The sequence below is a fragment of the Spea bombifrons genome, chromosome 2 (assembly GCF_027358695.1).
Source record: "Spea bombifrons isolate aSpeBom1 chromosome 2, aSpeBom1.2.pri, whole genome shotgun sequence".
Classification (NCBI taxonomy): domain Eukaryota; kingdom Metazoa; phylum Chordata; class Amphibia; order Anura; family Pelobatidae; genus Spea; species Spea bombifrons.
Genome location: NC_071088.1, coordinates 127,407,822 through 127,433,073, shown reverse-complemented (window position 1 = coordinate 127,433,073; position 25,252 = coordinate 127,407,822). Strand labels below are relative to the sequence as shown.

Sequence of the window (25,252 nt, the reverse complement as noted above, 5' to 3'; positions counted from 1 at the left end):
ACTATTTTTTTAATTATGTTTTACTTGTGTTGATGTGGAAATATAGTTGGGTGGAGGAGGAGCCCTTTTTCTACAATTGCTCCAGGGCCCAAACTCGTTAATCTGGCCTTGGGTGCAAGACTAGAAAGCAAATCATTATAAGGTTATCATCAGACCCCTTGCATTGCTGATTTTTGTGAGATAATAGATATTATTTAAAGCTTGTGATTTTTAATATTGAAATCAATAAATATTGACCCGCACATACATCAGTTAGCAGAGACTGCCAGGGCTGCTTTCCGTCCCCTGTGTGGTCCTGTTGTGGAATATTCTAATCACACAATGTGATTCAATATGCTAATCCACAATGTAATTTCGTATCTCAGGAAAACAAACATGATAAGGAAAGTGCCACAGAACCTCAAAGTAATCTAATCTAGATGGGAAATATACAATATAAATATTAAGAAAGGAAAGATTGTCTTGTCACCAAAATAAATTGGAAGATTAAGTAGAGTGGAAGCTCATACTTATCCCCAAAAGCCCTTATCACCAAGTAAAGACCATGACTAGGAATAGGAATATAAACTGTATAATACATGCAAAGAAACCTGCCAACAAAGAAAGAATGGTCCAAACAATAATGTGTAAATGTATTTAGAACACATATGATCAGCGTACACGCACATGCACACTCATGTTGCCAACGTGCATGAAAGTACATCCAATGTTGAAAATCTGCATGTATATTTGTAGTCATCATCTTATGACATATGAGTGGATTGTTTGGTTGCTAAAAACATAACAATAGTATAAAAGAAACACCATTATGTCCACACAGACAACGCAGGGAGCCTGTTTTGCATACGAAATACCAGGTATGAACAAGATACAATTGATGAAAACGAGTAACCGCACAGTTGTTGAAGGAAGCCCATTGTCTGTATTATCACTGAATACAATTACAGCAATATCAGGGGATTTAAAAAAAAGAAGTGCTATCTGTGCCTAAAGGACATAATGCCTAACTTAAAACCAGCATGATTTGTGCTGTAAAAGGCACGATTTGTCTGGTATCATCTCTTGCTTTTGTGTTGATTTGATGCCAATGAATGAGAGACATTGTATGTTCATACTGATGCCACACGTTATAGGTGTTTGATTTGTTAACGGAACCCATATACACAAGGATAATTTTCAGGCTGATTAAACGGTCTCATAATATCATCGACATCTTAAACATAGACATATCGAATTCAATGGCAGATGAGACCCATTTGGCCCTGTCTTTCCTGATCTTAAACAGTCCCAGAGCTCTATAATGTGACATTACCACCAATGGCAAATTTTTGGCCTAGACCCCTTAACTCTATGGTGGGCTGTGACTGCATTGACACAGCCTTCCATAGTGACCGTCTGTCCACACGGTTAAAAAGTGGAGCAGGGGACACAATGTGACCGGGAGTAAGAACGACAGCACAAAGGGGGCGGCTGGTGGTGGCACAGAAGGTAAATAGGCTGTTGATAATTAACTCCCTCTTCCCGCTATAAAGGCCGCTAGCTACAAAACCCAGCACCCTACTTTCTTTTTCTGAAGCTTTGCTGCATAGCCTGCCTGCCGTTAAGTCCTCAATTATTTCCAACCACTTCAAGCAATGAGGAAAATAACATAAGTAATGAAGGACTGTATGGAGAAATATAGTACAAACAATAGCTTTGAAGAAGAGTCTTGCAGAGTCTACAACTGGGGAACCAGAACACATCATGGATCAGCGAGAATACCCCTCAGTTAAATAAGATCATACTGAAAGCTAGTCAGGATCCATAACTTATCAATTTCCTATCAATACACTAGACCACTTTGTAGATCAGCGATAATTGTAGCATTTACATTAACAATTGAAGTAAAAAACCGGTTTTGTCTTCTTAACACACCTTTATTGAAAATACGCATGAATAATCAATGTTTGACACAATGCCAGCGTTTCACACAGCGGATTCACTGTTACACCAGTCTGGGTAGATGTTGTCACTACTTAATGATTCAGATGAACATGGAAGTTCATGCTCTTCTCCTTGATACTCGTTTTGCTAACCTCTTTGATTAATAAATATTAACTATATTGAAAAAGGGTGAATTTTTTCCCCAGAAACAACTTGATTGCATTTGCGCTGTATGATAACACGAAAAGCAAGAGTACATTTGTATCTTTCTTGGTTTGGTTTTCTTTCTCTGGAAATTTAACACTGTAAATGTAGAGCATGCACCCTAATTTTTAACCTTTTTTGTTGTCAGAAATCCCAATAGCATGGATACTTGCTGGTACTGATAAAAGCAAAACATAAGCCCCGATTGTACAGCTCTGCCCAATATGATGGCACTATAGAAAGGAGTAAATAATAATAATGTCTATTGCTGGGATTGTCCCAGCAAATATGAGACTGTTGACAACTATTGCCAAGGTACTTAATGGCTGCCTCATGAGATATTATAGCTGCTCCTCCTCAAAGATTTCTATTAACGAAACTGGAAAGGATGTTTTTACTAGATTAAAAGCAATCAATTTACCAGTCTAAAGTACAGAACGTTGGGGAGATTAATCATACTCCAAACGTAACTTATCTCATATTTATCAAAGTCCAGATTTTATCATACGATGTGAAAATTACTTTAGAAATCATGTATACTTATAATAACCAATAGTGCTGGTGGAGCATGACCAGCAGTCATCATCAGGAAACTGTAGATCTGTCTGATTAGAAAGCCTGTACGATATTGGTATAAATGCCAATGGTTTAGTGTCATAACCAAAGCTTTTAGATTATATTTTCTCGTGCTCGTGGTTTAGATTGCGCAGTTATTGAGTTATAATATAATCTTTTTGCAAGAACCAGTCCCTCTTTAGGTAAAATATCTTACGGTCTCATTTCTCAGACTTGATTGATGAGCATGACTCGTACAGCCCTAATATTCTCAATGTGCCTACATAAAAAGCAGAGTGTTTTGTTGTTGTTGTTTTTTTTTTAATAAATTATACTTATTCTATTTCTTATAGTTATCCATTGCCCAAAGTCCTATTAAACGTGTAGGTAAAAGCCCTACCCCTTAACTATGTTTAACCACAAATGGCATATGGAACCATCACCATCATATCTGTTATTCCTGTGAAAAAATAATACCTATTTTTTTATTAAAGACTAAAAATTTGTTGATAAATCCAGTTTTGAAATTAAGGAACTACTCAAGAGGCTGGACCCAATTCTGAATAAAAATTCATCTTGGTAATACATTAATAAAATGATGGCACATTTATTATTTCCATAATAATATAAATGAGGTAGCAGAGGCACTATTAAACACGCATCCACATCCACCAGGCAAGCCAGAATACTTACTTTTCCCACAGAAACCTTGTGGTGCAAGGGATTCTGGGTAGGTGTATATAAATAAGGCCAACATGTACATAACCGAGTTCCTACTTTATACATGATCTAGTGAAACACATAAATTTACCAACTAAAGATGAGAAAATCATGGGATTTAAAGTAATTTGGAAGCTACTTGGATTCCTGGAATGATGTCATTACACGTGCTTACCTTTTGAACTATGTTCCAATTTAATGGTGACCTCTAGAGCCATGTGTCAGATCAATCATCTGCTAGCGCACAGTTCTCTCTAACCCTCATATGAATAGATATTACTGTAAGTTTGCAGGAGGTGCTCTCTTTATGAACTGGTGTTTGTTAGTTTGACATTTTCATTCTGTATAATATTTCTGATGAGCAATCTAGTGACATAAAATAAGGTCATCCAATATACCAAAAAAAAAAAAAGTAATTTTTAAAAAAAAAAAAAATCAGTGTAGGATGGCTCTGAACCGGCTAAAAATGGAATGCAGCAGATCCAGCTTTGGACAATTCTAAAAATTTTAAGAAAAATAGAGAACTTCTCGTAACCATAGGCAGGAGTACTGGGGGTAGTAGGCACTATGAAATCCATGTGAATGTTTCTAAGCAAATGGAACATTATTCTCTCATCACATACGATAAGACTCAAAAATTAATCAAAGACTCAAAAAATTAATCTCCATCCAACATCCACAAAGGATAACAACTCCTGCTTTGCCGCCGCCCCCCCCCCCCCCCTGTATTTTTGTTCTTTGCCCTGTTAAAGACCTTTTGGTCAAAACATTGGCACTAAGAAAATGATAAATATTTTGGCTGTGCATGGTATTTTGATTTTTATGAAGGGTTTATGTCCTGCCTGAGGCACCTCAATCTAACAAAAATAAGCACGCAATTTACACTCTTAAGGGCATTGCATTGGGAAAAGCAGAAAATGAGAAGTCTATGGTCTATAATTGTAGACCATAGACCTAGCAATAAAGTGCAGTGCCAGTCAGCGGTTGCAAAAGCCAGTAAGATATTGGCATGCATAACGAGATGAAAATATAATTTTACCTCTTTATAAAGCGTAATAGTAAGGCCTCACCTTGAATATGCAGTGCAATTTTGGGCACCAGTTTTTAAGAAGGATTTTATAGAGCTGGAGAAAGTGCTGAGGCGGGCTACAAAGTGAATTAGAGGAATGGAGAATGTTAGTTATAAAGAAAGACTAGAAAAAATTTACTTGTTTTCACTTGAAAAGAGACATCTAAGAGGGGATCCGATCCCATTGTACAAATACATACAAGGACAGTATAAACAGCTCTCCGGTGATCTATTCACCAAGAGGTCTCTACAAAAGACACAGGGTCATCGGTTGAGACTTGAGGAAAGGAGATTTCACCATCAGCATAGGAAAGGGTTCTTCACAGTAAGAACAATAAGAATATGGAACTCTCTGCCTAAGGATGTTGTGTTATCTAACTCTTTGGATATTTTCAAGAAAGGTCTGGGTGCTTTTCTGGTTAAGCATAACATAAAGGGCTACAACTTTTAAAAGGACAGTAGTATTAGAAAGTTGATCCAGGGAGTAATCTGATTGCCACTATGGAATCAAGATTTTTTCCTTGTTGTGGCATATCTGGTAATTGCACCAAGTAGGGTTTTTTTGCCTTCTTTTGGATCCACTTTAAAACTATGTACATGTGAAAGGTTGAACTTGATGGACTGCAACCTACTATACTAAGCTAAAAGTGCAAAAAAAAGACATTTTGTCAGATCGGCAGACTATATCATCACAATGCCAGCTGCATGTAGAAAACAGACTGCCGCAGCTCGTCAAGCTCCACTGGAAGTTCTAAGAAAGGGAACCCTGTTGGGAAGGATCCCGTGCATGCTAAAACTCCATTACCACATTAAAATGTACCCTCGGCTACAGATCCCATGATGCAGAGCCGACATTTACATTAAGGAGACTCATTGTTTGGTTGGCAGTAGTCTGTGTGCTTCTGGTCTTACCAAAAATCCATCCAGGGCCAGCCTTGCTTCCAGTGCCTACTAAATATTTGATCCCTCCACCTACATGCACTTGTTTGCCAGTATAGGAAGAACCTGGTGGTGGTGCTCCTCGTAGCCCAACTGGCTGCCTGTAAGTAGCGCCAGATTTGATACAGCCTTATACCCACCACTCATCCATCAAAGCTGTACTCAAAACCATATCTAAGCTTTGCTCCCTCCGTCATAAAACAATTGCTCTTTCTTTGCAATGAATTCCCACACTTTTACTGTACGTGGTTGAAAGTTTCCATTTTAGTAGAAGATATTTTCATACAGTAGCTGTGTTGAATTCCAGATTGAGTCATTTACTGGCTGCCATGAGGAAGTGCCCTGGGCATTCGTGGTTGAAGATGACTTATGGCCTCATCTCAACATGAAACTAGACAGCAAAAAAAATAAATGAAATAAAGGGCCTTTACTCCAGAGCCATTCGCTATAACAATAAACTGCTCTTTTTTGATATTGTACATGAAAGTATAATAGCAAATAGGTTTTTTTTTTTTTAACAATTAGTTAAATTGCATAGAATTATAGAACGCTATGCGTGCATGTGAGCCATGAAGGGTTATATCCATAGAAATTCATATAAGTTGAACAAAAAGTTGGGCACCATGGCTACCTAGCCCCATGAATGAACATTTTCTTCATTAGTAATAGAACCTTTCATCTCCGAAACACAACCTTTCATCTGCAAAATACTGACTTAATAAAGACAAAAATGGGTGCATATATTAAAGCAGCCCAGGGCCATATCACAATGACGGCAGCCTTTAAACCCAGTGATCCAATAATGGCGCTGGCATCCCTAGGGTTAAGTACACGTCTGATTACCATATTAGGATCCAAATAAGCCCCACTTTTTCCCCCATATAAAGTATGGTCCGTTTAAATGGCACGTAGTCTACAAAAAAAAAAACACCAAACATCATAAAAGTCAAGTTTTCATATCCAAATGCATCATATATGAGCCTAGCTTATAATATGGACAGCTAATGTTCAGGACAATATGACATTCAAAAAATAAACTTTTTTTAAATTACTAATGCCAAAAAAACAGTATTTGTGAGTAATTAATAGTGTTGGAATTATTTTGACCCTTTAAAAAGGAAAAGGCCTGAGTGTGGGGTTAACAAGGCAATTAATTGTTCATCTCCCTGGACCTCAAAGAGTTAAAAGGGGAAGGGAGTTGTCCCAAGCCTCGTGAAACAAGGCTTTTGTAGTTTAAAGGGATGCAGTCAAGTAATAACATATTCCAGGCAAAATAGTCAGCGGGAATGAGCAGCATAATAAACATAAAAGAAAATATCTGGGAACAGCAGTGATTTTTGGCACTTAAACCACACCTTAGTAACAAATAAATTAGCTGGGGAGAAGGATTTGGGCTGATTTTTCCTTTTATTAAAACAGGTCTGTGGCATTTACAGACACGTCTCATGAACCTTTAGACTCCAGCTAATGCGTTATAATCTTCTCCATTACCTGACACGCTAAAGGGGAGACTAATTACTGGAGACCATTTACATGAACAAATGGTTTCCATTGTCGTCTGACTGAATTCCATGATTAAGTAGACACGAGGAAAGGAAAATACACAATATATACGTGTACATATTACAAATGAGCGTCCATTCATTTATTTAGGCGACATTGACAATAACGCAAAGACTGGCGACAATAAAAATATTAAGAAACAGCCAGGAAAACTGGGTTTCTGTCCAGTATATTTGGCATTTTCTTTGTTATAGGAGCTTCCAGAAACATATGTATTTAATGTGTCAAAAATGTAGATGTTCAGGGTACAGCCCCCCAGTTTTTATAACTATTACTTACCTTAGGTAGAAGCTGCAGCTCCATAGTTACAGCTGCCTGCCCCCTCTGTGGCCCAATGTTTTGCTCCACTGATTGGCTGCTTGAAGCAGCCAATCTGTAGCACAAAAGTGCCTTCCACACATGCACACAGGAGGCAGGGACGCCTTTAATAATGATTGCACCCTGGGAAAGCATGTGCTTGGTCCCCCACTCCCTGGCATACAATCACGCCCTCCACTCAACTCTAACCCCCCCCCCCACAAAGAAACAAAATTACTTTCTGTACTGGTTCTACAATTTAGGAGGACATTGCCAGAGTCAGTGCGTCCTTAACTCCTTCTGACCCTAACGTGACTCTGCATGAGACCTCATGGCGCACACACAGGATAGGGGATCAGGGGCAGCCTAAGGTGTTCAGGCACCCCGTGCCGACCAGGAATCACATAAATGATGTGTTTAAAAAAATGTTCCCTGTTTTGGTCTTAAAAGTGTAGTAGGTCTACCAAATGGGACATTGTGCCAGGAGAAGGAAAAGAACACAGGGTGTATTGTGAGTGGGGGCGCCCTGCGATAGGAGAGCGTGTAACACCTCAGACAGCTCTTAATGATTGGGTTATCGTTCATTGCTTCATAAATGTACTTTTGGTAACTTTTTTTTTATTATTTTTTATTTTTATTTTTTTTTAACTGTAGATGACCACTAAATGAAATGTCTTTTAGAAATGGAAACATAGTAAAGGGCCAAAACACTAATGCAAATTCAAAAGGTTACGGTTCAGTATATATTACATATTTACAGAACAAAATCCTCCAAATCGTTAGGCAAAGAAAAAGTACCATCATCTTGGCATCTCCCAATCTGCATGACTGCTCTTATTAAATCACTGTTCCCATTTGATGAAAGCAGAATAGTCCTGGCAGCAGTACAAGGAGTGAAAAGAAGGGAGGCAAGATCGGGACAACTCAACATTTATTAAATAGCTCCCAGTAGACAGCTCTAAAAACTACTGCTTGGAAGACAAAAGCAAGAAAAGAACAGGGTGCAGGTGGTTATGTTATATAATAGTGATAGTGTTGTGCCAGTTATCAAAATGGCCTGGAATTCTGGATTTTCTCAGTTAAAAATGCACTGGAAAGAGCATTTCTGGCTTTGTTGCCTGAGGAGACTACAGCTTAGACACAACCTAGAAACACCACTGACATTCTGGTGTGGCGGTGGCAATCAGAACTCTGTCCCTTTAAAAACGGTCCCTTTAACTACGGTCAGCTACTGAGCCAGACAACACAGTGCATAGCATTAAGTACAGGATCATTACAAATATCTCAAAACATTATAGAAGTAAGGGATCTTTACAATGTGCGAGTTAACTACTAGTGTGTTTCTGTAGGAAACTATATTAAACAAGCCAAATAAATAGAAAATATTTGAGATTTTTTTCTGTTGCCTGTTTGCTTTAAAACAGAACGTAAAATCAAACTGCCTTCTATAAAACACATTGCAGTTTATAAGTTCCAGACTGCAATTCAAGTCTGCTTTCATTTGTTTTTAGAACTGGATTGCAGTTAATTATTGGATACATGTCTTACTTGAATGTATATAGCGTCCTCTAAAGCTGTTTTTAAGTCACTGCAGCCACTAATTAGGGACATTTGTTCATCGACGCTGAGCGTTCCTCTGAGCATTCCGGATTTCTTTAGTTCCTCCATCTGCTTTCTGAGAAAAAGAAAGAAAATTTAAAAAGGCAGTTTTGCAAAATCATAATAAAAAAAAAAAAAAAAAAAAAAAAATGCCATAAGCTAAAAATAAGGAAACAGAATTAATAAAGTATAATTTCAGAAAGCTCTCCAACATCAACCCTTCATGTAAGTGAGGTGTGATCATTTCGAACAGTCTTTGGTGTCTTTTTGTATCTTTTCTGTATGTGATCTGAAGCTACAATTATGAATACCTCCCAAGTGTCCCTCTTTAGGACTAAAATCCCTCTGTCCGTCTTTCCTCCAATGATGCCCATTTTCTAGGAGCTCGGAACATTTGGTGTTTAGAAGTGTCTCACAAATGTAATTGTTTTTCAGTCGCATTAAAATAAATACGTACATACAAGGGGGCTGCTGCTCTAGGCCTGACCAAGGGCAGCTGCCCAGCCAACTCCAGGACCTACTGCTAGTCAGGGATTCACATCATGCATCTGCTGCTCTGAGGGCCAGGTATGGGAGAGAATGCTACAAAGACCTCAGTAGATCAAGTGGGATGGTTACAAGGGAGTATCGAGTCAGTGGTACCAGGAGCCAATTGCCCTACAGGGCAATCTGTCCCTAGTAATCCAGCACAGGGGCTGCCCCCTCCCCTGGACCATGGCAGGGCTTATCAGCCTAGGACAGGATGAGCCATTGCACACACCTTCACTTTCTGACATATGAGCCTTTTGAAAAGATGGCAGCAGATCTACCTCAGCTATGAGGTTATGCAATAGCCAAAAGTTTCATCCATTCCAATGATGAACATAAACATAAATAAACCAGATCAATAGAAAGAGGTGTCAACTTTAGAAAGCAGATTACAAATTACATGGCACCCTCCTGTTGCTTTTAACCCCACAGTAACTAAACATGTATTGATCTGAATCGGGGTTGGGGAGATAAGATCTGTCAACAGTGAGCTACATGGAAAGTTTTATTCCAAGAATCAATCCTGCCATTGACCTTATCCTGAAATTGAACCTACAGAGAATAAAGATTTTCACAATTCATTCTTGCTTTGTGTTCTCATCTTTTTCCTTCCCTCATGGGCTCGACTATCATCATAACCACAAAGTAAAACAGGAAGATGACCAGAGCCCGTGCACTCGTCCAGGGGAACACAGAGTCCCCCCACCCTTTGGACTCAATAGGGCTTTAAACTCTGTAATTATATATGTATATAGTTTAACATATTTACAGCATATGCACAGCTGGGTTGGTGGTTATATTGTAATTGAAAGGTCTGAGGACATCTTACTGGGGCGCAATTCACTTGACATATTAATTAACTAAAATCTATCTGTTGTAACTGCTACTATAAAGTATAATGGAAACCAGTTGGCAATTAAATTACAAAGTCCACAGATCAAAAGGCGATACAGATCATATAAATATATATCATATATTTTTTACAAAATCATAAAATGTCCTCTGTTTTCCCATAGATGGCGCTGTTCACCTATTTTCTCAGGCATGGTTTGACTACATTGAAGCAGGACATGTGGCTAACAGGATGAAATAAAGTGATTAAAATGCAGCCCTTGATAGCGCTGGTCATTTGCCGTAACTACATCAGAGCCAAAGGTTATCCTACCCTGAAGTCCAAAATCTTTTTTTTTTTTTTTTATATATATATACTTTTAAATCATGATTTTCCTTTTCCATGTTGGATATACCCACACAGACACATCACTTTTTCCAGGACAAGTAAGGTCTTCTTTTAAAACCATAAAAATACATAATTATTAGTGTGAATGTGTAAAAAAAAAAAAAAAACAAGAAAGTTTTTGTAATCTCATGTACAATTCCTTCTGCAAGTTATGTGCATGAGAATGAATCTACGAGATGAGAACAAGGGCCAATTAAACCTCACATCTGTACATCAGGGAAAAAAACAGGCAGATTAGGGTCACATGGTTCCAAGTTAAATTCTATGTACAGCTAATCAGTTAATTTCCTTTATGCGCGTATAGAGACCACATGAGCTAGTGGGTCAACGTTGCCAACCATGTAACATATATGTTGGTAGACACTGAATGGGTTAAAAGAAATTAAATATAAAATTTACCAATAGGCTTCCAAAGTGAAGAGGGGGCACGTCTGGGAGGAGTAGGAATTGTTCTGTAAGGATTGGGACCCCCAGGGGTGTGTTGACCAGGGAGGGGGGTAAATGCCCTGGGTCCGTACAAATTCTTCAAACATGGCTGCACTGACTTTGGCCAGCTTGCCAGGAAAGGATGGAGCACAATGAGGTCGTGCAAGACCACACTATGTGGACCCCACAGCAGTAGCGCAGCTCACAGGGACTAGGCAAGAGTGACCATGTCGGTGCCTGAGATTGGAAGTTGGCTTTACTCGCCCCTTGGACTAAAGGTGCCAGTCCGCCCACTGGGATATCTGGTCACACCAATTAAAATCTAAAGTCTAACATAACATGGGACAGTGAATCATTTATTGAAACGTGTACTACATACCGTATATCTTCCAAAGCAGCTGCGACCTGCTCTTTCACAATGTCATAAAGTGTCACTGTAAAGCCTCCGCTCGCAAACACCATGGCCCAGCTGCGACCAATGAGGCCACTAAAAAGTAGCAAAATAATAATAATTAAGAAAGAAAAAAAGGCCATATGACCATTTATGAACAGAATATAAATAGAAAGGATTGTTATAAGAGACAAATCTAGCATTTAATATGCACACAATTTAGACATTTTGCTTAAAGGTACACTCTACAAGAATACATTTTGCATAGACTCCAGGGCACTTTACTGCAGACAAAACAACAATGCTTGCAATCATGGTTTATTAGAGTTAATTATTACACTGCAATTATTTATAGTATGTATAATATATATACACATACACACATATACAAACATACACACACAAACATATTACACATACATATATGTGCTACCCAGCACAGTTTATAACCTGTATTTAACCAATTAGTCTCGTTAGTAATCACAAGGCGTGAGTATGGCTTTGCAAATACCTTTGTTTTATCCCCAAATGGCTCACACAAAATAAATATTTGTTATTCGTAATATACTGTAGTTTAATATTTAATCCCTTCTGTTAACGCTTTAGTTTTAATGTTGACTAGAACTTGGTGAAAATGGCAGAAAGTAGCAGTGTGGAAATTCCCATGGAAAAAAACCAACACAGACAAAAGATTACTAACGTCGACCTTGGACCTACCTCCATGTATACAATGGTTAACCAACTATATTCAGAGCCACCTGTAGGCAGAGGCAGAGGCAGTGGGGCTCCTGCACTCTGGAGGGTCCCGCAGTGCCCTTGCTTACTGCTCACGCTGGTTTCTCCAGTTATGAGCGAAGCAGACTGCTCAGATACAATACCCCAGAGCTCTGTTTCTATCAGTGATGCAGCGACCACAAGCATGATTATTTGTATGTATCGTTTTATATAGCGCCATCATACTCCGTAGCACTGTACAATCTGTATGATGGAGAGCTGGAGCCCTGCTCGCCCCTTTCTAAGAGTAAAAGGAGACCACAAATCCAGAGAGCTGTCCTCAACAGCATAGCAGACACATAACTCCTTCCAGCCATCATAAGCACTTTAATATCATAGCTGAGTGGCCCCTCTACGTTTTCATGTGGTCCCCCTTTCAAATGCATGGGGGATTATGCAGAACACAGTAAATGCATTTACTTCTTTCCTCGCCCCCCGGTAACTTTACAGAACACATCTCAGGCTGCCTGCACCCATATGGTATACTCACCAGTCCTAGGTAAGCACAGATTGAAGAATGCGTATTAAAGTACTTACTTTCATATGTATTCTCCACTGGTCCCTTTACACAGGAGAGTTATATTGCAGAACTGTATATTTACATGATGTGTTCTTCTTTTTAGAAGTGTAAGGAGATACAGGACACCATTACTCTTAGTTGTCAAAAAACATTAGAATAGGAGGCCAACAGCAAGTGTGAGTCTGCCATGATGTAACCTGAAACTAGGTCTACAGTGGAGGTATGCTGGGAATCACTTCAGCACCTCATTGAGTCATTGCATCCCACAGATAATAATATATCCATTAGTAAAGAAATCTCTACCTGTATTTGTAATGCGTACATTTAGAATTATATTATATATTACATATATTACATATATTATATATTACATTATACTTGACAAATAAGGAAAAGTAATTTATTGTTACACTACAGATATATCTACAGCAATAAACCTACGCATCGTATAGACGTCCACCAGCTGCCCTCACTAAACACCAGGGAGTCTGGAGCACGGGGGGGGGGTAAGTCTGGGGCTGCATTGGTAAGTCTGGGGGGGGCAGAGTGGCATATCAGGGAGGCAGAGTGGCATATAGGGGGCTATGAGGCATATCTGGGGAGCAGTGGCATATAGGGGGATATGAGGCATATCTGGGGAGCAGAGTGGCATATAGGGGGATATGAGGCATATCTGGGGAGCAGAGTGGCATATAGGGGGATATGAGGCATATCTGGGGAGCAGAGTGGCAAGCCTGGGGGCAGATGTGCATAACTGGGGGGTAGGTTGGCAAATAAAAGGAAATAACAAGAAATGCATTTTTCTCAATCACAGTTTTTATTAAATATGGAAAAATATGGTTTACATGTGAAGTAATATTTACTAGTAAAACTTTTTTTCCTATAGGGTAGTCTTATATTCAGGCTTTTTCTTTTTTCCTATTTTAAATAATCACATTTTGGGAGGTCGTCTTATAATCAGGCAGATACGGTAGTTGGTTAACCATTGTATACATGGGCTGGAGGTAGGTCAAAGCAGTGCGACCAAGGTTGGGGTTAGTAACCTTCGGTGTCTGTGTTGGTTTTTTCCATGGGAATTTCCACAGTGCTACTTTCTGACATTTTCATCAAGTTCTTGCCAAAATTAAAACTAAACAGAAGGAATTAAATATTAAACTATACCGCGGATAACAAAAATATACTTTAAGCACTGGGGACAAAGATGGCACAGGTAGCGTGTTTATGGGACAAAGATGACGTACGCTCAGCTGTTTCGGGACAAAGTTGACTCATGCTGGGCTGTTTGGTGACAAAGATGGCACGTCCTATGTGTGTGTAATTTGGGTGCTGGTCAGGTTCTATGTGGGCAATGTGGACACCAGGGTTGGCTTTGGGGTGTGCTACCTGTGATCTATGCCTGTAATTTAGGGGGTTTTATCTATACCTTTAATGCAGAGTTTATATGTCATTTCCAATTCATATATACCTGCAAAGCTGGGTTTTGTGTTGTTCTGTTGATCTGTATCTGCTTTGTTTCCATACATTATTTATGTTTACCTGCAAATATAGGATTTGTGTGTCTTATTCAGTTGATAAATACCCGGAGTGCTGTTTCCATGTGTTGTTTATTTGATCTATACCTTCATGTGATTTCCAGTTCTTCTACACCTGCAATGCTGGGTTTGTGTGTTCTGTTGGTTTATACCTGCAATGCTATGTTTCCACACATTATTTATGTATACCTGCAAATGCAAGGTTTTTTTTTTGTCTTATTCAGTTGCATTTGCTGTTTCCATGTGTTATTTGATCTATGCCTGAACTAAAGAGTGTAAGTAAAAGAGCAGTATGGTTTAGTGAATGAGGGGACAAAGGGACTCTGGGAATCAGGGCCGGTCCTACTAAGGAGCCGACTGGGGCAATTGCCCCAGGCGGCACTTTAGAAGGGGCGGCACTTTGCCGCCCCAAGCGGTTTTTTTGTTGTTCGTTTTGAAGCGGAGGAGAGAGGGGCGCCGAGTGGTTTTCGCTTACCCGCTCGGCGCCCCTCTCTCTCCTCTGCGGCGAGTCTCCCTGTTCGGTCTAGGTGCCGGCTTGTAATGCTGGGCGCCGGAAGTGGCGTCAATTTCCGGCGCTCAGCATTACAAGCCGGCACCGTGGCAGAGCAGGGAGACTCGCCGCAGGACTCTTTAAAGGTAAGTACCGGGGGGGTAAAAAATGGCGTTGGCGAAGTTTAAAATGCATTTTAAACTTCGCCCCAGGCGGCGTTAGGTCTTCGGCCGGCCCTGCTGGGAATGATTACAGGGGAGAGGACCTCTCAATGTCACGGTGCAGTCAGAAGGAGGGAAGAGTGCACTGACTCTCACTGTCTTCTCCGGATCTGCAGTCAGCGTGGCAAATATATTTTTTTGTTGTGGTAGCGGAGGGAGTGATTGCATGCAAGGGAGCGTTGAGCGGGGCCCAAGGAAATGCTTGGGTAGGGTCCAATGTTTTCACTATGAAATATATTGGCAACAGGGTCTAATATTAATATATATATAGGCAGCAGGGTTTAATATTAATATATATTGGCTGCAGGGGCTAATATTAATATATATCGGAAGCAGGGAATTATTATATATATTTCGTCAGCAGGGGCTAATATTAATATATATCGGCTGCAGGGTGAAATATTAATATATATCGGCAGCAAGGGCTAATATTTCTATATATCGGCAGCAGGGTCTAATATTAAAGAATGAAAAATAACTGCCAGTTCAGCTGTTATTTTGAATCATATTTCAATCACGGTCTTTACTTCAAAGAGATAAGTACATATTATGTAGTTAAAAATGCATGTCTAATATATATATATATATATATATATATATATATATATTAGTTTATATGTACCGTTTTATAATTGGACCCCCTACTTTGGTCCCTGGCCCACCATGTGCCCCCCCCCCAAAATATGAAAGCTGGAGACGCCACTGCCCTGCTCAAACTGTGTCACCGTTGTAGATTTTACAAAGACTAACTTGACTTCATTTGTTTTATTACAGAGATACTTTTGATTTAAAACTTCCACTTACTTATATCCCTGCTGAGATTAGACAAGTGGAACAACCATCCATCAGTGGTGGTAAAGGGTTTAAAACATGCATGGGATAGGCATATGACTCTAAGACAAGTCCAAGGACTGAAAAATGGGCCAAACGGGCCGGATCTGCCATCAAATTCTATGTTTCTGTGATATTAGTCAGGGAGCCGCTATAATGGCACGGACTGCTTTGAGAAAAGGATAGAGCTGTGTGGGTCCAACAGAAGATGGAGTCAAAGCTCAGAGACATATCAACTTTAATAAGTGATGAAACTAGAACTATTACTGCTGGTAATATCACTTTAACATCTGCAGCTGCATGACATCATAAACTACCAGCTACAAGGGTAGCTTGCAGCATGATGAAAGTGATGTCGCAATAGCAGCGCAGTAAACAAGCTGCCGTCACGGTGAGTTAGACAGTATAGACCTGTGTTGTTGGCATGATGTCTACACATATCCTATTGCTGTGTTTTTGCCTCCATCAAGGGGCAAGAATCGCACGATGGCTCCAGCGCTAAAGGTAATCGGGGGTATTATAAACTATTTGCATTGTATTTCATTATTTTAATGGTTCTTTTCTCCTTCTCTGAATTATGTCATTTTACACCCAACACGATAGAGGCTTTTAATTTAAGTTTAATTTCTTTATGTTTTTATAGCTTTTCTCTCCTTCTTCAAACTAACTAAATCTTATTTTCAGTTTCATAAACATTAGTTGGGTATTTAGTTGGGTATTTTAAATGAAAACAAACTGAAAAATATTAATGAAACATCAAAATAAATGTTTGAACTTAAAATCTTTCCTTAGGAGATCCGGAAGTAAAAACTGGGACGATTTCCGATGAAGTTGTCCTATACGCGACATATGGAATGGCCGCAGTGACCGCGATCCTGCACCTCGTTTCTTCCTGCATCATGCTATTCTACGTCGTTCTTAAAAGAAAGAGATCCACGGAGACAACATCAGTCTAAGCGGACAAAGAAGAGCGCTGCCAGTGTCCTGACGGGAGGTGGTCGGGCCGCAGAAATCAAATGCCCCGAAAATCAATCAAATCCTTTTTTTGTTTCTAAATTGAATTTAATTTGACGTTATCGCTTGATTTCGCTTGTGAACACGGATACCACTCATTCTCAGGACGCACGAGAGGCAGCTGGACCCCTGCGGGTGCATCAGATACAAGTTTTCCTCGGAAACTTTGTATTCTTAATCAATAAAATGTAGATGTTGATATTACAGATTCATTGGATAAAGATTACTTTGTTCCATTTCCGCTTCTTATCGCTAGATTCCAGCTGTATGGGTGGGATCACTTCACTTATATTCGTATTGGGTCGGATGTTGAACGTTACCTTAGACGGGGGTCTGTTGGTGACAGGAGTCCTCTAACCCCTATTCTGAAACAGATCTGACCCGTACTAAAGAGCTAACAGTACTTTTACATCAAACACAGATAAATGATCTGATATGATTATTTGGGGTTTGTTGACATTCCCATCTCTGAGGAACAACGGCTAAAATCAATTAGAGATTCCTGGGGCGCCACTCGTTGAAGTCCTCATGAAATGGCACCTCGTTCCTACCAAACCGGGCGAGGATGTATCCAAACACTAGTAATTTATGCCGGAGACAATGCGGCAACGTGGGTACCATGCTACATGAATGGTGGTCCGGCCCCTGCATTAACAAACTCCGGATGGCAATGTTTTTGGAAACAACTATTTGGAGGAGAAATGTCTGCTTCTCCACTTTTGGATCTCCTTAATACCCTGTCCCAAAATCTAATCTGTGAGAAAAAAACAATGGTTTATATTGCCCCTAAAACTATCATTCACCGTCATTGGGAACATACGCCAGCCGCGTCGCTAATTATTTCTAGAATATTCATGGATATATAAAAAATCTAGCACAGTAGAAAATGTTGGCACCTTTAATTATTACCCCTATGTAGGGAAAACAGTTGTACCGTACATATTATAATGGGCAGGTTTTAAAATATATATATGTAAATGTTGTGTTTATCTTGTATGGGTTTGTTTGTATCAAGGGGATCTGTACACATTTTAACTGCTAGTTTAGCTTAATTGAACCTACTTTTTCAATTGCTTTGATTGTAATTGGTTGCCCAGAGATTTGCTCTGATCATTTAAACTTTAATAATAAAAAAACTACAACAATAATAATGCTACTAAGTATTAGTACACCAATACTTACCTAGATTTATCTTACAAAGTAAAACGCTGCCAGCATCGCAAAGGTTATTTTTAAATCCCCTTTTTAACAGTTTTAGCGCTTTAATAGGATCTGCCTGTTTAGCTTAATTTAACCTAAGTGTTCAATTACTTTGATCTCAATTGGCTGCCTAGAAATTTCCTTTGTTTTTTGATGCTTTGATCAGAAGCAGTGATTTTTTTATTGAAAATAGCATATTGTTCGGAGATACAAAGTAGCATGCGCTAAACATGTATAGCAGGTTGAGCAGTTAGCGCATGTTACTTGACTGTGTGCTTGGAGTTGAATTGCTGAGTGCTTTGTATTCAGAGCATCTGCACATTAAATCACTGCATCTGCACTGTGGGAAGCAGTGCCTATAGGCTGCCTGGGGACTCCAGGTGAAGGGCCGCTTCGCCAGGTCACCACAGAGAACATCTAGGCCGCAGGGGCACAATTGCGGCACGCTCCCTGCCCACGTCCCCTCCAAACACTGGCAGCTTTCAGTGGGACCACCCATTGACATCAGCAGGACCACCCGCCAACATTAGGGGACTGCCCACCAACATCATCACAGCAGCCAACTTAAGTCTGGGTAGCCGGAGTCTGGATGTTCCAAGGTATGACTATAGGTGGCCCATATAATCTGGCACCGACCAACAGGACATTTCCCCTTATGCCAGATGGCGAGACCGGGCCTGGATACACCAATACCCGATAAACATTTTGAGTGCCTACGAAAGAGGGATGTCAGAAAAGGAGGGTCTGGAGGATTTGGGTACCAGAGAGGGACTGTTCTTCGCTCAGATTCCTTCTCTACTTTCTGATTTATTGTTGCTGAATTTTTGTTTTTTATTATTTCAATATGGATGCTGTCCTTATATGTTGATGGCAGATCTGGCCCGTTTGGCCCATTATTCCTGGTGTAAAGACTCTGACCTCAATCAGTCCTTGGACTAAGAGTCAAGAGTCATTTGCCTATCCCATGCATGTTTAAATCCCCTTAGTATATTAGCCTTTACCATGACTGATGGGTGGCTGTTCCACTTATCTAATCTCAGCAGGGATATAAGTAAGTGGAAGTTTTAAATCAAAAGCATCTCTACAAAACCCATATTTTTTCTGTTTCTGTAAGTCGAATTATAATGTTATATACTTAGGCTGCAACAACTAATTGATAAAATCGATAATAAAAAGCGTTGCCAATAAATTTCATTATCGATTAGTTGAATCAATGAGAGTTTTTTTCCAGCAAATGCTCTGAAAAATACCCCTTGTCTTATAATCAAATCTCAAACAGAGGTCGGATAATATCACAGCGCTGCAGGGGACCTAGTGGCATATCTGGGGGTATAATATCTTCCTCTGGCATCAACCAATTGGTCACCCTATTTGGGGGCCCCACTGCGCAAATTCATACACGCTTGTGGTACAGTTTTAGCACACCTTATTGTGAGTTTGAAGGGTCATTCCAACCATCGTATGCACTTTCATCCATATAATAGCTGCATGCAATTCTGCAGAATCCTCCCATATGCACTTGTCCCTCTTCCCATCCCCCAGCTATTTTCCATGCAGGAGATGGGATCGCATCACATGTGATATAATTACCATTAAGTGAACTTCAGCGCTGGCTTGGCAAATGAGGATGGGAGTCTGTTCATGTTTTCAATGGGAACGCTCTCCTGTCATGGATTGGCTTATTGGCTGCTTGATCTTTGGACCAAGAAGGCTAAATATTTTAGGACTATATGTTCCCAGATCTTGACAGCAGGACATGAAAGAGAAGCACTTGAGTCCTAACAAATAACCAAGGCTTCAAAAGAGGGACACTAGAAAATATATGTATATGTATATATATATAAAACAATGGAAAATAGATTGATCTTCCACTGTCCAAATATAGAAAAATACACTTTTAGTTGTTTGCTACTATAAATGATTTAGATGCAAACTATTCAATTTACAAATTACAAGTTTAAACTTTGATCTGTGACTAACTTTCATGTGAAGGTTACAAACGAACAATAAAATAGTTACTGTTTATCAAATGTAGCACATACTCCAAAGTGTAAATGAATCACTTATCCTGTTCTTTGCGTCTAAGGTTTTATTTGCAAGTTGCAATGATAATTAGTTAATCAAGGCTGTGGTTGTAAAGGTTTTTTTATCTGTTTACCAAAAGTCACAGAAAAAGTAGTTGTTGTTGAGTTTAGAATTTGTAAGTTGCAGCTGAGGGCATGCAGGTTAAAAGTCAAGCTTACCACTACTTTCAACCATGTTCAGGACATATTGTGGGGGCTTAAAGGGAGCTGTTAAGAGGACCAAGGAAGTCCAGGTTGCTCATTTAGTGAAGACGCACAAATGCTATAATTTAAGTAGGGCTTTTTTTTAAAGGATATTGATGCCTGCAATACATTATATTATATATATATATATTTTTTTTTTTGTTTTGTTTTGTTTTTTTAAATGTGATTTATAAAAAAAATAAAAAAATAAAAGACATCCACAGTTTCCCAGGTATATAGATTATACACGGCTAATTTCAATGGGGAAAAAAATATTTGTTATCCTGCCCTGATTTTGTAACCACTCTATATTATACATATTTTTTAGGTCTTTAATTTTTTTAATCCCTATTTACCCCTAGCTAACTTATTCCACACTAACACCCACCACACTAACTGCAAAAATGAAACTTAAAGCTAATATATATTAGGGTCAGGTAAAAAAAAATGTCTAAACCTGGGAATTACTTTTCCTTACTGTTTTATGTCTCGCTCGAGCTCACGATCAGAGACAAAGGCAGTACTTGTAAGTGCTTAATCCTCCAATTGGGAGACAGGATGTCACCACAACCGCTGTCATTTTGTCCAATCGGGGGAGAGGACATCACCGCAAACGTATGTGAACTGAGGGCAATATGGCGTGAGGGCAAAATGATCGCACTTAAGGAGTTATCCTCTTCCCAGAGTGGAGGATCGGAGAGAGGACTTCATTGCAAGTGACGCCATCTTGCTGGAGGCCCCCTCAGATTATGTCCGCAGAGATGCCGACGAAGATAGAAGCAGATTGAGGATGAAGAAGTTGTCTTTAGTGTAATTATTGTTTAAAAATGTTTTGTTTATATATTTGAAGACTGTTCTATCATCTTTTGTGTTAGCCTAGCAAAATTCTCCTCTGTGTGTGTTTTACTCATCCAATAATATGGTTTTCTTCCTTAAGCTTAGCTTTGTGCTTGCTCTCATCTTTCTCATCCCGAGTCTGTTTATAGTTTCTAAGTGCCCAAGAACTAAGAATAAAACACTCAGCTACCAGATTAGGGGAAATTTCTAGCCAATGAGGAAACTGACTCAGAGGTTGTGGTTAGGCGATACATATCTGCGGAACCAACGTCCATCAAAATCCAGTGATATCACCAGCAAAGATATAGGAACTGGTTAGGATTCAAGGAATGCAATTAAAGAGACAACTTAGCTTTACTGCTCAGACAGTGCTCGTGGTCCAAATTTCATTTAAAATTAAGTATTTGGCACAGGGCCTTGTGACTCAATCTGCAAACCCTTTATCATTTACTGGAGGAGTGTAGTATGGGCTGTTGTTCTGATCACCCTCAAACTTTATATTTTGGGGTAAGTAGTACCTTATCAGACCTACTTTTCCATTGTACAACTTAAAACACCCGTGCAACAGACCAAAAGACTATGAAGAGAGTGTTGCTTTGGGCATGTCCATCATTGGTTATTTTGTCACTTCAAGTACTATACCGAGTATGAAGAAAGAGCAAAGGGGTCCATAGAGTAGGGTGGATTGGTGGGCACAATTAGCTTAATATGTAACCCCTCTTATTTTTGTTGGTTTTAACTCGACTTCTCTTGAATCAGATTTTGATCTGGAGACTTTGTATCTTTTGTCTTCTTAACTTTCAGCTTCTTCTTGTGTTCTTCTCTCCATAGTAGGCCAAAAGCATTATACCTACCAAATATCTAAGGTCTCATGCTGGGAAACTGGCAGGCATGTGACTACATGAGTGGTGCAGTGACATTATATTACATCTCTATCCCCTTTCCTCACACACGGTGGCTAGATTTCAAATAACAGGAATGCCTATACGGACAGCTGGACATTGGCCAAGTTATTGGGACTGTTGGTAGCTATGTACCATGGAGTGAATAGCAGGGAAGTTTTTAGTTCTGCAAGTCAAAAGTTTTACGTTATGCCGCATTTACCCATTATATATATTATATATATTAACTGCATACTGAAGGTCTCCACTTTATGTTGTCTATTAATAGTTCTCTTTCAGAAAGCTAACAGAACTTTACTCTAATGAAACAAAATGGGCCTCAAAGTATTTAAGTGGCTCTTCGACTATCACTACAGATGAGAGGAACAAGTGATTTGTTTGTCAACCACCTTAAAAATGGAGAGTGGGGGTATGGCCCATCCTATTCGCCTCCTCTGCGACACAAAACCGTAGCCGACAACTGTTCTGCTTTGACCAGAGCAGTCTCAACAGCAGGAGTCATGTCCCAGTGAGTCCCAGTCACAACCCAACATCTTAATTGGCGGCTCATACCCATTACTTCTTATAGTGTGTGTGTGAGAATGAAGTGACAAGGTATGACATTGCATGCCAACAACATGGGAGAGAACATTAGCATGTGAAGACATAAATATACAGTATAAAATAGTTATAATTTACATCAAAACGGAGCCCTGTCTGGAACAGGTAGCCAACATATTGCTTAAAGCATTGTAATTAAACAGTTAAAAGTTGCTGCCTTAAACAGTTCTTTTTAACCATTTCAGGCTGTGGTATCACACCAGTCTGATCACGTGTCTTACTTCACTATCACATGCCATATTCGCTGTTCTGCTGAGTAAGAGAATATCACATACTTGAACGGATTTCCTTCAGTCCCTACAGTGATATTGCAAAGCAAACATAACAAGCAATGTATACCCACGGCTTGGAAGCCTATCCGCCTTCTGTTTCCTGCTTAAGGTGGGGAAGGGAAGCACTTTTGGGAGACTGTACTTTAAAATTAACAAAAAATATATATTCTGCCGAGTCTGGATTATCGATCAAATATTGTAAACAGAAAAAAACATATATATATATATATATATATATATATATATATATATATATATATACAGTAATTTTAAATATCTACAGGAATACTATTACTTAGTATATCGTTTAATTAAACATAAAAAGTTGAGAGAGAATAAAATTTAACTAAAATCACACATTTTGAAATAATTTACCTGCCAATAATCACAATATTTCCCTTCAGCAGGTCAGTCATTTTCAGCGATAGACTGTGATTTGGGCTAAAAATGTAGATTGCAGGATGAATCCAGCTTTCGCTGCTAATGTAGCTGCTGGATTTCCTCGCACAACTATTTACAACTTTTGTAACTAGTAAATCATATGTAAACCTCTTCCTGATTGGCTGCCCTGACAAGCTTGTGTCTGAAACATAAGTCCTTTACTATGATTGGTCTGTAATGCTATTGCTTGCTCCACGCCTTCATTTCATACCCCTTTGTTATATTACAATACAAATTGCTTTCCCAAGGGCTACACCATTTTATAAACAGGGGGGTAATAACATTGCTATATATATTACTTACACATGTTATCACCATTTATCAAATATATATATATATACCGTATTTGCCGTATTTGCTCGATTATAAGACGACCCCCCAAATCTGAATATTAATTTAGGAAAAAAAGAAAAAGCCTGAATATAAGACGACCCTATAGGAAAAAAGTTTTACCAGTAAATGTTAATTCATCTAAACTATTTTTTTTTAATAAAAGCTATGATTGAGAAAAATATTTTGGTTTTATTTCCTTCTATTTTCCAACCTGCCCCCCAGTTATGCACATCTGCCCCAGAAATGCCTTATACCCCCTATATGCCACTGTGCCTCATGATATGCCTTTTAACCCTCTAAATGCCACTGTGCCCCATGATATGCCTTTTGACCACCTATGTGCCACTCTGCCTCCAGAAATGCCTTATACCCCTATATGCCACTCTGGCATTTAGAGGGTTAAAAGGCATATTATGGGGAACAGTGGCATATAGGGAGGTTTAAGGCATTCAGGAGGCAGAGTGGCATTAAGGGGGTTAAAAGGCATTTCACAGAGCACTCTGCCTCCGGAAATGCCTTATGCCCCCCATTTAACACTCCCCCGGCTCCCCCCCCCAAACTTATCGGTGCTTCTGACTTCCCTGTCATGTAGCCGGGGCAGCATGTAGATCCCACGCACTTACGCTGCAGCCGGAAGGAGGCGTGGCTAGCAGCGGGGGTTGTCTGCGTCCATCGCGCAGAGCTTCCCCAACTGTCAGAGATCTGCGCGATGGACGCAGACAACCCCCGCTGCTAGCCACACCTCCTTCCTGCTGCAGCGGAAGTTGTCTACGCGAATCGTGTATTAACTAGATGGGAACCCTATATCAAAAGCGCTAAAATATCTATAGGGCCAGTTAATGCAAAGTGATAGATCATATTAGAAAATCTATCCATTGTAGGAGTTAACCAGGCAAAACAAAGCAAAGTTAGGCTCCCTTTAAAGAGCAATGTAAACTATACATACATTTTGTCAAAGCTTTTACGGTTTCTTTAAGACATACAAATCCACAGCGTTATCAACATGATTGCTAATATGTTTGAATGATCAAAGTGAAATTTTGCCTTATTCATATTTTTTTTTGCCAGGTACACTTAATTTACATGTGGCACAAAAGCAGGCATTAATAGGTTCTTTCTATTAGGGCAACAAAATCAGCCATTATTTTCCAGGACCCATAAGCTTTACGCACTGCTGACCATCGCAGGTAAAGTGCTACCCTGCACCATACCTCCCAACATTTCAAAATGGGAAAGAGGGACACTTTTTAATTTTTTTTTAAATTGTTCTTGTGGCTTGCATCGCCACTTAAAACACGCTTTATTTCTGTCAGCACAGTTGTGCATATTAAAAATAACCAATACATTGAATTGAGTTCCCGTGAGGCTCAGCCAGACATACTGCTTCCATGATGCTGGCTGATCGTCATGGGAAGTGCAGTTAACAACCAATTGGTTGATGCCAGAGGAGGCCCCTGCAGGCGACCAATAGGCTCACTCACACAGTCTTTTTAACTCCTGACAGCGAACCTAAGGGATGCTGCGTAGATAACTGAAGCAGAAATCCGTAGGTTCGCCGTTAGAA

General features: G+C 39.5%; 1 protein-coding gene across 1 annotated transcript in view; it reads right to left on the bottom strand.

Annotated features, from left to right (window-relative positions):
- CRYL1 (crystallin lambda 1) overlaps positions 1-23,436 on the bottom strand; it is a 59,387-nt gene extending 35,951 nt beyond the window's left edge. Inside the window, exons 1-3 of the mRNA XM_053456439.1 lie at positions 23,290-23,436; positions 11,443-11,550; positions 8,819-8,945 (exon numbers count right to left, since the gene is read on the bottom strand). Coding sequence (XP_053312414.1) covers positions 8,819-8,945; positions 11,443-11,550; positions 23,290-23,330 — 276 coding nt within the window. The 5' untranslated portion in view covers positions 23,331-23,436. The remainder of the gene's footprint in view (positions 1-8,818; positions 8,946-11,442; positions 11,551-23,289) is intronic.
- Positions 23,437-25,252: the final 1,816 nt, after the last annotated feature.